This window comes from Neopelma chrysocephalum, unplaced genomic scaffold (genome assembly GCF_003984885.1).
Source record: "Neopelma chrysocephalum unplaced genomic scaffold, ASM398488v2 Primary Assembly neopelma1_143, whole genome shotgun sequence".
Classification (NCBI taxonomy): domain Eukaryota; kingdom Metazoa; phylum Chordata; class Aves; order Passeriformes; family Pipridae; genus Neopelma; species Neopelma chrysocephalum.
This window is the reverse complement of record NW_020897805.1, coordinates 4219633-4233843: the sequence shown is the minus strand read 5'-3', so window position 1 is coordinate 4233843 and position 14211 is coordinate 4219633. Positions and strand designations below refer to the sequence as shown.

General features: G+C 35.4%; 1 protein-coding gene across 40 annotated transcripts in view; it reads left to right on the top strand.

The window, feature by feature from the left end:
* Nucleotides 1–14211, top strand: part of KCNMA1 (potassium calcium-activated channel subfamily M alpha 1) — a 468160-nt gene that overhangs the window by 289118 nt on the left and 164831 nt on the right. For all 40 annotated transcript variants that reach the window (XM_027700116.1, XM_027700105.1, XM_027700104.1 and 37 more), the window contains exon 6: nucleotides 10153–10228. In XM_027700116.1, coding sequence (XP_027555917.1) covers nucleotides 10153–10228 — 76 coding nt within the window. The remainder of the gene's footprint in view (nucleotides 1–10152; nucleotides 10229–14211) is intronic.

Here is a 14211-nt window from a genome sequence, read left to right as displayed (position 1 = left end):
CATCCATCTATGAGAAGGACACTCTAAACAAACCTACGTCCTAAGGACCTCACTGCCATTGTCCAAGCTTGCTTGGCCCCGGCAGATGAACCTTAGGATTAAAGGGTGGGCTCAGTTCAGCGCAGGCTGTGTCTCACCTAAAAAATCCATTGCGCAGGCTGGAAAGGTAAAAGACCTTTCCCCAAATCTTCGTTCGCGAAGATGGGCCATTATTATATTCAGGGAAGGTCATAGAGTGATATGCTTCAAGGATATGTTTCCGTTGAAAAATAGAAAACTTCACTTGTAAGTAGCATTGAAAGAACAATAAGTTTTTAAAAGTCATACTAGACCTCTGTACTACAATATGTTGATTTGTTTGGATTAAATACTTCAGAGCAGACTGCAGACATCAGGTGTTCCTGACAACCCAGGGTTTAGGAATTTAAATTCTACCTCAGACCAGCAGGCCATGGACTCTGTCCTTCACAGGGGTAGGAAACAGTGCTATTTTCCTGATGGCACCATCTTCATCTGCTTAATTGGACTCCAGAATTTCACTCAGATGCTCATCTGAGCTAGGTGATGGAATATCTAAAAGGTAGTTTTCTTGAAACTGAAAAAAATTAACATGTAGAGAACAATTTTCTGTAATCTAATTTTACTTCTAATATGAAAAATTTGGCCAAGTAGTAGATAGATATTATAGATGGTTGAGAACTGGAATGTCACTGAAAACAACAAGCTGTTTTGAGTAATCAGGTTGTAGAACTAAATGCTAAAAAATATTCCATTGGAAAGCAGAAACATCTGCACAAGAGAGTAATACCAACAGCTTTGTGTGGCTCTGTCTGATGTTGAAGAGTACTTCTCATCACAATATACCATCATCCTGCTGCTGCTGAAATTTATATATTTTTTTTTAAATTTGTGGAACAGGTTTATTTTAGATTTATTCTCAGTTTTTGTCATTTAATGTATGTTTTCAGATTTTGATGTATGCAACAAATTAAGGAATGCCTTGACAGAAAATGGAGAAAATTGATAAAAATCAGCTATGCCAGGGAACTGAGGGAGTTAAAGAAATACTGTCAAATTACTAAAACCAAAATAATAGGTTATGTAAACTAAACAGCTTGGCTCTTGTTATTTATTACTTGGGTCCTGTTTTTCTTTAGAGATGTTCCATGCTTGCAAAGTAAATGGATTCTAAACCCAAACATTTGCTGTACTAAGTACGAAGTACACTAATGATAGGTTTAAAATTGGATAATAACAAGATTAAAATACTACTCAAGAGGAGATATGAAAAGAAAGGAAAATAGTATGCCTTATATGGTAAAAAGTAAGTAGGATGTTCTTTCAGTTTGAGCTGTACAAGATGTGTTTAGTAACACAATAAGTACTACCCTGTTCATCTTTCAGCTTGAGAGGAATGATTCAAGAGCTCAAAGATATACAGATATATTATGCATACGTATCAACATGCATGCATAACGTGTCAAAAACCATTCCCACTAGACTCAGTGGAACTTGAATATTTTGACCAGTGGGAGCTTAACCAGGTTGTTTGTATGAACGTAGTGTTAAAGGTTACTATGTAAAGGTGTCACAGAAGTACTTTGCCTTTGATTCACTCTCTGCATATTGCTTATATTTAAAATTTGTGTGTACTACTCTCCCCTTTTCTATATTTGGCATTGTCACCCTTTAATAACGTTTTCAAAATGCTTTGAAGTCCTGTACATTTCGTATGAGCACATGGGGCAGTCTATTTTTGTGTCTGCTTTGCATTGTACTCCAGATGGCATTGGTATATTTTTGGCTTATATATCTTTGTGGCTCCTTTGGGGCCAAAAAGGAAAAAAAAAAAAAAGAATGATAAGCATATTCCTCGAAATGAAGATAGCTATGAAGATAGCTTTTAGCTTTACAAGATGAAGTGTGTATGTTATCCTTAAAGCAAGAAAGTTCATTAAGAAAACATATCATCTGTCATGGAAGGTAATATATGCAATTTACATTTTAATTTAAAGAGCTTTATCCAATTGAATGAGATGGTAGCTGACTGAACAGAAATCCAGTTTTATGAATATTCACAGAGTGAGTCTGCTTGAGAGAGCTAATCACTCTATTCTTCGTGCTCTTGCTAGATGGCTTAATTGTTTTGGTTTTCATTCTTTTCCTTCCTTCAGTAAGATAGCTGGGATTGGATGAAGGGTTGTTGTGTCTATTTGTTGTTTTGGTTTTTTTTAAATTTCATCTGGAATAAATCCCATAAGAGTTGGCTGATTATATGACCTTTGCCTTCTGCATACTAGCTTTAACTGGAAGAGAGATATGTGAAGAAGAAACTAAAACACAGTAAATAATTCTCTTTATGTGCATGAATTATAAGAACTATATTCTTTATGAGAGTACCTATTCATTCCAAGTGAACAGCATCATGTTTGTCAGTTTTGAATCAATGGGTGTGGTTCTTTGGTGTATCTGAAAGAAGCTTATGTGGTAATATCCGGATAGAAGATGGCTTTTAAGCTCTAATACATCACGGATCAGAGGAGCATCTGCACTGCCTGCTTGCTTCTGTGATTTGTTTTGTCTATCCAGTTTGTGATACTCTTAGTCTGGTCTGTCAAGCTGAGTTTTGTGTTTGAATTCATTCTGTTTGTTTCGTGCTAACAGAAATGGACTAGATTATACTGAATTATCTTTTGATAGCAACATGTAAAGGTGAACTTTATCTTGTGTCCAGTTAAACAAATCTGCTTCCAAAGAGAAGTTCTGTTAAAGAAAGGACTTTGAGCTCCCTCTCCATTTTGAGACTGAATTAGCAAAAAGAAGGGTAAATATATGACTATCTTCGCTATTAGTGAATGCCGTGACTGAAGACTGGACCACGATACTTACGTGCAGAGCTCCTGAAGCTGAAGATACATAGTCATGATTCCCAGCAAGATCTTAGTCTACCACAACCCTTCTGGGGGCACGCGTACAGAAACTTATAAAATTACTAGAAGGCGTAAAAAATCTCATGGAGAATTGTTCAAAAATGGATATCGTGTCAAAGCTGGACATAATGTCCCTGAAAAGGAAGAACAACATACTTTGCGAAACTCCTTGGTGTCTTGTTATAGGGTCGGCTCGTACTGGGGTAAGGTCCAAATCTAAACTTTTTCTTCAAAACTGTAGTTTGTTGTACTGTCTTTGGTGCTAGTAGTATTATCTTCTAAAAAGGATAATTCTATTTAATTTTTCAACTTAAAAAAAAACCCCAAACCAAAGTATTTATGATGCTTTATAGGAAGAATTCCTTCCCAAACTCACATGCTGCAATGTACTGCTATCTCCCTCATCAAAGGGGTTCAGTGTTCAGCCAGTATCAAGTAATCCAGTCTTTACTGAAGGATAGAATGTAATTTTCTGCAATGTTGGCATTATTAAAAAATTATTTTTGAAACTGCTGTCATTGTTTCAAAAGGTGTGAAAGTAAGTTAAAGAAATGTGCAGCAGAGAGATTTATTAACAAATCTTTGATGCAACATTGTTTGAAAGCAATTAGTATGAAATCTATGTAGATTCTGAATTTGATTTAGTTTTACTATCCTTGTCTTAGGGCATTGATTTTTTCATGCTGCAGGTTGTTCTCCCCACTTGTAAAGTTGCATAACAGAGATGGGGAAATGTATAAAAATATTTTGTCTTTGTTGCTTCCAGGGAATTGTAGATCCTTTTCCTTCCTGCTATTTTTTCTTGTCTTTTTCCTTTGAGCTTTCATTTTCAAGCCTGTCTGCAGGGAGTGGGATCTCAGATAACTCTGCTGCACTGTGTGAAGGCATTCAAAATAGGATTGTTTTGCATCCTAAAAATTACCTCTCCATCATATGTGTCTCAGAAAAGGTTCCTAAATATGGATTCTGGGGGTTTTTTTCAGTCTTCAGTAAATCTAGGATAGAAATACCCATTGATATGTTTGATGAAGATATTGTTCTGATGAATGGGTGAATGGTTGGTCAGGAATAGAAACGGTATAGAGAATCTCTGTGTATTGAATCCTTAAACCAGTATTTTGGATATACTGCTGTCAATAAGGAAAAAATAAGCAACATAAGGCAATAAGAAATGGATTATGTATCTCAGTGGTGAGAAAGAATGTAATGGTTGGTGCTTTTCCTGTCAATGGACCTCTCATGTTGAATGAAGAAATATTCCAATTCCTGTTTATGTATATTAGAATCTCATTGAAATCAAATAAGTATAGTTGCCATAATTTCCTTGCCTTCCTTTTTAAAGATATAAAATGGTAAATTTCCATTTTTGTGGGGTTTGCAACCTACGGGTAATCCTGATTGCTGCTCTATATTAATCCAGTGGAAAGCATCAGTTCAGCAGAGAGACTGGAGAGCTGTCAGACAGACAGGAAAATACCCTATTTCAGCATCTTTAAGACTGTGAAGTCAAAAAAAGCTTAAGATAACGTTGCTTACTTTGCTGTAAACTTTATAGCTAAAATAATTTTCCACTGTAATTGCATTGCTATTGGCACATAGTTTATTGGCCGTGTTTGTGTCACTATTCTGTTCTAAAGCATCCATTTTACCGAGTCCTTAGTAAACAGTCAGGAAAAAATTTCTCCTGTTGTATTCTAGATCTAGTCCGGTATTTCAATGTGGTATATTGCTTCCAATTGAACAGATAATTGATTTCTGTAAGACTGATTTTTTGGCAGTACGCAGCCTCTCTTAGTGACCAGTTAGTGAAGCCTGGTTCCGCTCAGTATCTGAAATAACATTACACACATTTTACATTTTCAATGTATTTTGAAAATGATCTGTTTGCTATACAGGCAACACAGGTATCTAAACAAATAAATAATCCTGTGTTGTAGTTGAAGATTTATTTGAATCATCATATCTACAACTCAAATTATTGTACTAGAGGCAGAAACTAGTGACTAAAACACTTTGTCTCATAATGTTAAAGGAATTTGGTTGGTAATCATAGAAGTTTTTTTCTGGTCTTGAAATCTGTGAATCCCTTAGGTTTGTCCTCAGCAGTGCAGCTGAAATGAACTCCAGTTCACAGGCATATTTTAGTCATCCGTTTGGAAGCAGAAAACTAACAAACTCAAGAGGTTCTTTGATTATTTTATCTGTATATTTTTTCTCTGATTAGAGAGATTTTCTAGGTAAATTCAATGTTTTGGTACTTATTTTTTGGTATAAATTTTAGTATAGAAGCTTATATCCTATTCTAGTCAGATCCCATGAGAAAATTCTGATATAAAACCTCTTACCAAGAAAAAGGTGAGTTACATGATGGAGACAACGTAGCAAGCTCTTCCTGAGCATCCTCTTCAGCAGTTTGCAATTAACTTTAGCAGACAGGATCCATGAAATGTGCAAAATTAGAATAGACTTTACAGTAATACATAAGAAAGTTATCCTTTCTGAACTATTGATTATATAATTTAAATGTAAACCAGTTTATTAGGTATTTCATGTTAAAAGAATCTTCCCCACATGTATAAAACATGTTCCCAAATGTTAAGGAAAGAGAGCTGTACACATTTGTGTATTTAGCTGAAACAGCTTTGGGAAAGGGGGAATTTTTGTGAGTGCTCCTGTTACAGAATTTTGCTTGCTATTTTGGATGCATAAATAAACTTCAACCTTGGTGAGTTGTTAGGCCTGAAAGAGATAAAATCATCTTAGTTGTGAGTTAAATTTGATTTGAAAACAGTGAGAGAGCATAGGATGGGGCGTTGTGTTACTGATTACATGTAAATCGTAATAGACAGGCTATTTTTTACAGACATTTTGTCAATAATTACTCTTAAGTTAGACCAATCAAAATCTTTTCTATTTAACTTATTTTAATATTGACCTTATGTGGATTCATAGTAAGCTACCTACTGAATAATTTAGGCTGGTTTTAGTTTGACAGCAGTCTCATTGAAACAAAGTTATTGCTGTGAGGATTACTGTGTCATCAGTTTACGGATGACGTGCATGTATGATTGCAAGCACACTTCCACAGGTCATTAGTACCAGCACTAGAATAAAGTGCTTTGTGGACTTTTTCTCTCAGAATTATTCAGTTGACACATCATCCCCTTGCTAAGTTAAAGGTGATATAAATAACCATACATTTAGGGGCAAACTCATTTCGTCTGAGTTTCATCCTTACAGTTCATTCTCAACTGCAGTTTTTTGTAAGGCTTAAACCTCCGGATTAACTGCAGTCTTTCAAAATGCACATCATTCACTAGAGGATCAAACCGTCCATGCTTGAACCAAACAGATTCATTCAAAGGCAGCACCTCTTATCTCTTTCACGGACAAGTTTTAGAAATAATTATTGAGGAATGTGAATTCCCCTTTCCTGTCTGCTTTGGTTCATCTAGTATTAGTGGATATTACCAATAGACCACACAAAGTCTTTGCAGGTATCACCTGCTGGGGAGGTGTGCACACTGGTGCGTTGTGCACTGTAATTTCTCCTTACTATGTAGAGTTGTTTTGGCAGACTGACTCTTTATGCTAATGGTTTTATAGAAACGGCAGGAATAGTGGTTTTCACTTGCAAACAGTGAACTAAATAATGGTTGTATGCTCAGCCTCTGAAAGCAAGATACTATGAGTGCCTGGAAATAAGGTTATGCAAACCTACCAGCTGCAGCCCTGACATCATCCCATCCTTTTATGTGTTTTGTTCAGATCAGTTTTCAGAGCTCTTTTTTTTACATTATTCTGGAATAGCCATCTGTTGGCGGTCAGGTGAAGACCCTGGTGACTTAAAAAAGCGAATTATACCCATCTTTAAAATGGGTAGAAAGCAGGACCCTTGGAACTACCAATCTGTCAACCTCACCACTGTGCCTGGGAAGTTCATGGAATACATCCTCCTCTAAGCTATGCTAAGGCACATGAAGAACAGGGAGGTGATTCAAGACAGTCAACACAGCTTCAACGAGGGCAAGTCCCACCTGACCAAACAAGTGGCCTTCTGCGATGTAGTGGCTGCGTCAGTGGACAAGGGAAGAGCCATGGGTGTATTATATCTGGACTTTTGTAAGACCTTTGACACAGTCACCGACAATATCCTTCTCCTTCTGGAGAGAGAAAGATTTGATGGTTGGACTGTTTGGAAGATGAGGAATTGTTTGGGTTGCATCCAGAGAGTAGTGGTCAGTAGCTCAAAGTACAGGTGGAGATAGGTGACAAGTGGTATCCCTCATGGGGTCCATATTGAGACCAGTACTGTTTAATATCTTCATTAATGACATGGACGAAGGGATTGAGTGCACCCTCAACAAATGTGCAGACAACACCAAGCCGAGTGGTGCAGTTGACATGCCTAAAGGATGGGATGCCATCCAGAGGGACCTGGACAAGCTTCAGAAGTGGACCCGTGGGAACCTTCTGATGCTCAACAAGGCCAAGTGCAGGGTCCTGCACCAGGGCTGGGGCAACTCCCAGTGTCAATACCGACTTGGGGAGGAAGGGTTTGAGAGCATCCCTGCAGAGAAAGACTTGGGGATGCTGATGGATGAAAAGCTGGACATGAGGCAGCAATGCACACTCACTGCTCAGAAGGCCAGTCATATCCTGGGCTGCATCAAAAGCAGCATGGGAGGAGATTTTACCCTCTAATCCATTCTTGTGAGATCCCACCTGGAGTACTGCATCCAGCTCTGGGGTCCTCAGCAGAAAACGGACATGGGCCTGTTGGAGTGGGTCCCAAGGAGGGCTACAAAAGTGATCAGAGGGATGCAACACCTTTGCTATGAGGAAAGGCTAAGAGAGTTCAAGGTCAGATTAAACAACCCAATCTAGCTGATGTCCCTCCTAATTGCAGTGAGGTTGGGCAAGATGACCTTTAAAGATTCCTCCCAACCCAAACTATTGTATAATTCTATGGAAAGCACATGAAATGACATGCATATAGGAATTTAATAGCAGATCTCTTTGTGTCTTGAAAACTGTAGAATACTGGAAAGAATTAATTTGCCATCATGATAGGGAAAACTGTCATTTTCATTTAATTTTTGGTTTTTTTGTATTTGAACCACACAAAGCAGTTAATGCACTGAAGTTTCTCAAAATTATTATTTGATCTCTTCCATGTAATAATTCCTTTAGCTTTTACAATTGAAAGCCAGTTCTATTTTGTAGCTAAACTGTTCAAGCAAACGCTCCACTTTTTTTTTTTTTTGTTAAGTTATATTCTCTGAAGGAAATTCTTTAAAGTGGTGTGGGCTGTAGCGAATGCAGAACTTCATCCTTAATGATTTTCTTCTTTCACAGAAAATACATTGAAGCCGTAGTGTTTTTGTTCTATTCTTTGATGTCTTAGCAACTTAGATGTATCTTAACCATTATATTGGTTTGGAGATAGAGGTGTTATTGCTAACTTTGATGTTTCTCAGATTTCTTTTTGAAACATGGCAACGAGTAACTTGGTCATCTCATTAACTTCAGACAGTACTGAGGAAAGGTTTTTCTTCCTCTAGCCATTTTTCAAAGAAGTTCATAGGGGTATGGAAGAGTAAGGAAGGTGACTGGATGGAACAGAGCTGAGAAAGATCCTCTCCTTCCCTGACCAACTGCTTCTCTTTGGATAGGAGTAGCAACTGTGGGAACTACTGGAAGTGGATCAGAGGGACGTGTCTTGCAGTTTCAGCAATATGATCTAAAATTATGACCTTCTAATTGCAAATAGATCTGACATTTATAATTATTAAGCTTCATTTTATTACTTTTCATCTAGATCTCGAAATCCATTTAGTAAGTTGTGATTAATTTTCAGAGTTCCCTGCAGTCAGTAATTAAAAAGAAACTTTATATCCGTGTAATAGACAGGAATGTGCTTTAAGACTACTTATGAGTCTTAACAAGGCCACTTAGCAGGGCTACTTATAAGCCTTAGCAAGAGTAAAAATTTTATTTAGCAACCTTCCAAGAATACTGCGGGGAAAAATGTCATGATTTAAACACATCTTTCCACATACATTTTTGCTCTTGAGGGGAGCCTCTTATTCCAGTGAGATGATAAAAGTTGTGACCAGGTTTTTATGTTTGCTAGGATGTCTTTCTTAAGTTTCTACAAACAAAAAATGGTTTTTAGCACTGGAAGTGGGTAAAATAAATGTCAGTAATGAGAATGTATGAGAAGAAGCTGCCCTGGACCTCACTGTAACAGTTGCAATACCATGTTACACAACTTTTATGTAACTCCTGGCTGTACTCTCTAATAAAAATTATCCTCCAAGCTTTATTTTAATTTTATAAGCTGTGCATATGTATAATACACAATGTACTTTTATTCATATGCCAAAGATCTGCAGCCAAATAATTTACTATCAGCATAAGACTATTTTAATAATTTAATCCCTTAATCTCCTATAGTATTTTCTCCTGCACAAACTCTCTTTGTATCTGTCTTGCCAACTTTGTGGTTGTCTGGGAATTGCTATGCACGCAACCTGATTTCTACATAAAAATGCAATTTCTTTTTAAAAATAGTTGCTTCTTTAATAGTTGGAGTGTAATGTACTCCTACAGTTATAGGTTGATGGAAAGAAATATAGTTAATTTGCCATTTTTAAGAGAAAATGTGTCATTTTTCTGTTCTGCTTGAGTTTTTTGAAATTAGGGTGGAGATGAGGAGCATTATTACAATAAAAGATTTTACGTCATTAAGATTTACGAATTTAATCAGGCATATACAGTCTACTTTATCCAGGTTATCAGATCTCTTGCCCATAATCTCTTATTTTTCACTAAGCAACATGGGAGCTTGGAGGACTGAGGCGTTCCACATCTGCATGTGTCTTTGACAGCCTGGAAGAGAAGGACATGTGCATTAGAATTACCAGCAACCTCAGTGAGGTTTTTTCCCTTTAGCTTTCAGCCTGTGTGTCTCCACCCATGACTTCCTACATAAACTAATGTTTTCTGGTAGGATACATCAGTTATTAGGAAAATAAATTTAAAACAATTTGAAAAAGACCTATTAAGGATCTTGGAACAATTAAATATGGAAGAGCATTTCAAAGGTATTTGACATTTTGTATGCTACCAGTGTTGATTTAATTGATCACTGTTGTTGTGATATGTTGTTATAATTTGAATTATTCTTTACTATAGCTTTTTTTTTCCTTTACTGCAGGTTTAAGATTTTTAAGAGCCCTTAGACTGATACAGTTTTCAGAAATTTTGCAGTTTCTGAATATACTTAAAACAAGGTAAGGCTTTTTCTTAAGTACTGAGTTAATTTCATTGGTAACATGAATGGCTTAAATTTGGGATCCTAGTAATATATGATTTTCTTTCCTGGAAAAAAACTCCAATTGCTATCTCTTCTTTAAACCTTTTTCTGCCAATGAATGATTTATCAGTGGGCATCTTTTGCTATGTGATCAGTAGATTTTGATGTGTTCTTACATTTGAAATATCAAACAAGGTTGTGTGTTGATAAATTAGAATGAATTACATAGCTTTGCACTGATTAAACATTGTTTCTTTCCATATAATCAGTCCATGTTCTGCTGTCCTGGAAAAACGGAAATCAAAATTCATTCAACAGAATACAGTTAAAAAGTATCTTGAGAAATTATCATTGTGGCTCTATTTCAGTTTTTTTGAACTGATCATCCTTTTTCACATCAAAAACATATTAGAAAGTACACTGAGCTTTCTTTATATTGTATTCATTGTCCTTAGTATTTCTTTCATATAATAATTAAAATAGTCCAATTAATGTTCTGGTTTACTGGTTCTTTGGGCTATTAATACATGTTAGTTGTACAGAAGAATCACAGTTTTGGACAAAAGATCGCTTTGAAGGAAATAAAAAGAAACCTTCCTATGCCTTGCAGTTGAAGACGTTGCTTTTCATCATTTTCTAAAATGCCCCAGGGGAAGTATTGAACCCAGCTTCCAATAATTACTCTAAACTCAGTTCCATTCTGAAATCCTCTGCTCTCTGCACAAGTTGATATTGATGTGTGAGGGTTTTATATGCAGGTAGCTCCATTTCTTGCTGTGATAATTGATAGTAGTGGTTAAGTAGGTCCTGAGATTTGTACACAGTCATGGTAAATAGCTGTTTCTTCAACCCTTAACCTTGAAACTATTTCCTTTGCTGCAAAACTTTAGCTGTGTTACTGTAAGGAATCCATTTCTTGTCAAATAAAGACACCAAAGAATGTGCAGTGAAGTCCCATAGCTTATAATACCACTGGGATGGTAAAGGAGAGCAATTTGTGCAGGAGCTCAGAATATCCGATGAGTTTACATTTAACAGACAAAACAACCTTGCCATAAGAAATGTCAGTCAATGGAGAAGCCCCATAAACTCAAAGGATTTTGGATAAAAGCTAATAGCCCCTTGAGCAGTTGGGGATTTGTGAAATTCCAGATCCGTAAATGAAGGGATACTACATTAATCACATTCAGTGTATTCAGAGCTGGTTTATTCAAGATTGACCTGTTCATTGAAATAGCATTTTTCTGGTGCAAAATTTGCTCTGCTATTAGATATAGATATCATATTCTCTGTAATTAATGTCACCATCCAAGTATCTGTAAAACTCAAAAGTTGATTATTGAAAGACTGTAAAGGAAAGTTTTCTTGTGTGAGTGTTTTAGTTCAGTCAGCTAATTAATCCTTAGCAGTTCATTATTAGCACCATTTATTTTACTTAAAAACTGTCACTTCCTCAAAACAGTTTTTATTTTTCCTGGTTCTGCAATAGAAAGTCATGTCTGTTCTCTTCTGTATTTTACTTAATAACTAGAAATTACCTAAATAGTTTGGAATGCTATTCATGTTCACAAAACATATTTTTGTAAAATTGGTATGTCAAATTAAAACAAATGAACAGAATGTTATTTATTTTAGAAAACTTTTTATTTGCACCTGAAAAAAGGCATGCTGAGCCCTTGTGGAGAATCTTTGGTAATTTTGCAAGAGTTAGGGCAGTTAAACTAGTAGCCTCAACAAATCTAATTTTATTTAAATAAAATTTACTTCCCTAAATTCAAGCAATGATTTCATTTACATACCATGGCCTTAAACCATTATTATTAATTTAAAATCTTATATTGTATTGTATGCTTTTGCCCAGCTACTGCAACATTATTTTGCTCAGGGATGGTTAAAAAGCTTCTAGAATTAAAACATTGTAGCACTTTTTGCAATCCACTTTTAAGGTTTTAATGACATTTTCAATATTGTAGTTTGTTTGTGAACATAAAGACCAAGGATTAATGACGGAATTTGAATTGTTGAACTGGAATAGCAAATTCAGTATATCATTACTAGCTCTGAAGTTATATATAGGGAAAAAAAACCCCAACGCTTTTTATGTTTTTAAATTCTACAAAGGATAGTTCTCTGTTTGAGGTGATATGTATTTATATGAAAAAAATATGGAACCAATTCAACTAGAGGCATTTTAATGTGTCTGGCATTAATAACACGTAACTACTAACAAGATGAGGAACTGATAGGGTATAGTGGGCACTGCTGTGTTTTTAATATTTAGTGTAATTGGAGAAGAAATTCTCTCCTCCTTTTCCTCTTTTCCCCAGTAAAGAGAAACCTTTATTCTAACCTATAAATTAAAATTACTGCTAGAATTAGTGACTGAGATATGCAGATTAAAGGAACATATATTATTTACGCAATGAGCAGAAGGGCCATTCCAAAAACTGGAATCCAAAGGAAGAAGCTAAACAATGCAGAAATTGAGGCAGTAAGGAGACTAGCAAAGTGTTAGATAATGATTAGACTGTCTGAAAAATTGCTAAATGTGTTTGAAAAAATCCAGTAAGAAAAAACAAAATTTTACAATGTTGTATTAGAACACCATACTCTGCCAAGGACTTGTTTATTTCCCTAATTTGAAATGAAATATCTTTTACTCAATATTTTTTGTTCTCGTGTTTGATGAAATTGATTTATGCAGTTTTCGGTTGAAAATTTCTCTCCTTCATTGTTTTCTAATATTATTTTTCAACAAAACTACAGAGGCTTAGGCAGGGCTCACAGTAAGGGATTTTGCACAGATGTTGGAAAGAGCTTAAAGAGGGGGAAAATGTTTGTGACTAATCCTTCATCTATATTTAGACTCTGGCGGAAGCACAGGGAGTATTTCATAGAGGGGAGACAAGGTACAGTGTTTAATAAATCTGCAGAAATAAATGTACCAAACAAGTAATGTAGTTATTAGTAGGTGCTGTCATTTACTTGTATTGCAGTAATATTTGGACTGACACATTATTTTTTTAGGAACATCTCCTGTTCTAAGTTCAGGTGAATGATGGTCTTTGGCCTTTCATAATGGAGCTTCGCATTAGCATGACTTCTATGATTTTGTTTAGTACACGAACCTGTTGGTTTGGGTCCTGTGCTATAACTGAATGTTAACACCAACAAAATAGGAACTTTAATCAAACCATACCTTAAGAAAGAGAGAGACAGGTAATATGTGTTGATGTAGGTGAGCACTGATTAATGGCAGGATAGCCAGTATATTATTTTATTTTTGAGCATAATATTTATTACCACATCTTTCATATTAACCAGTTATATTCTTTTCCTTGTGCCTCAAGATGCCCACTTCACTAATTGTAACTCTTAAAATTGTTTTTAATGAAGTTGGTCTGATTAATTTTCCAAGTTCTTTTCTCAATATTTTAAAGAAAATAATGCATTTTTATTGTCCCTAAAGTAGTTATAAATAGAAATATTAATTAATTCTACTGCAAAACTACTACTGTGATTGTTTTCCAATTTTTATCTTTTTTGAATTTATTACTTTAGGAATAATTGAGGTTTTTTTCTGAGGTATTATACCTTCTCATAAATGTTTTCAAAACAGAGAACTATTTCCAGTACAATTCCATGAATGGGTAAGATTGTTTAAATACAGTCATACACGGACTGCAGTTCCTTGTGTATGTGTTGAATATCCTTCTTAGGATAATGATTTTTGTGAGAAGAGAGGGAGCAAGTTTTATTTATATTTCTTCCAGAAGATTTTAAGTATGGTATTTTCCTCCTGAACTGAATGAGGTCCTTGCTTTAAAATCATTTTTGGCTACAATAGGGAACATACTACTCAATGGGACTAAAAAATATTTGCAGAGTTTGATTGGTAGGTTTAAATATCACTTTTTTCATTGTTTAAATTTTACTTTTTCTCATTTTTAAAAGAAAAAT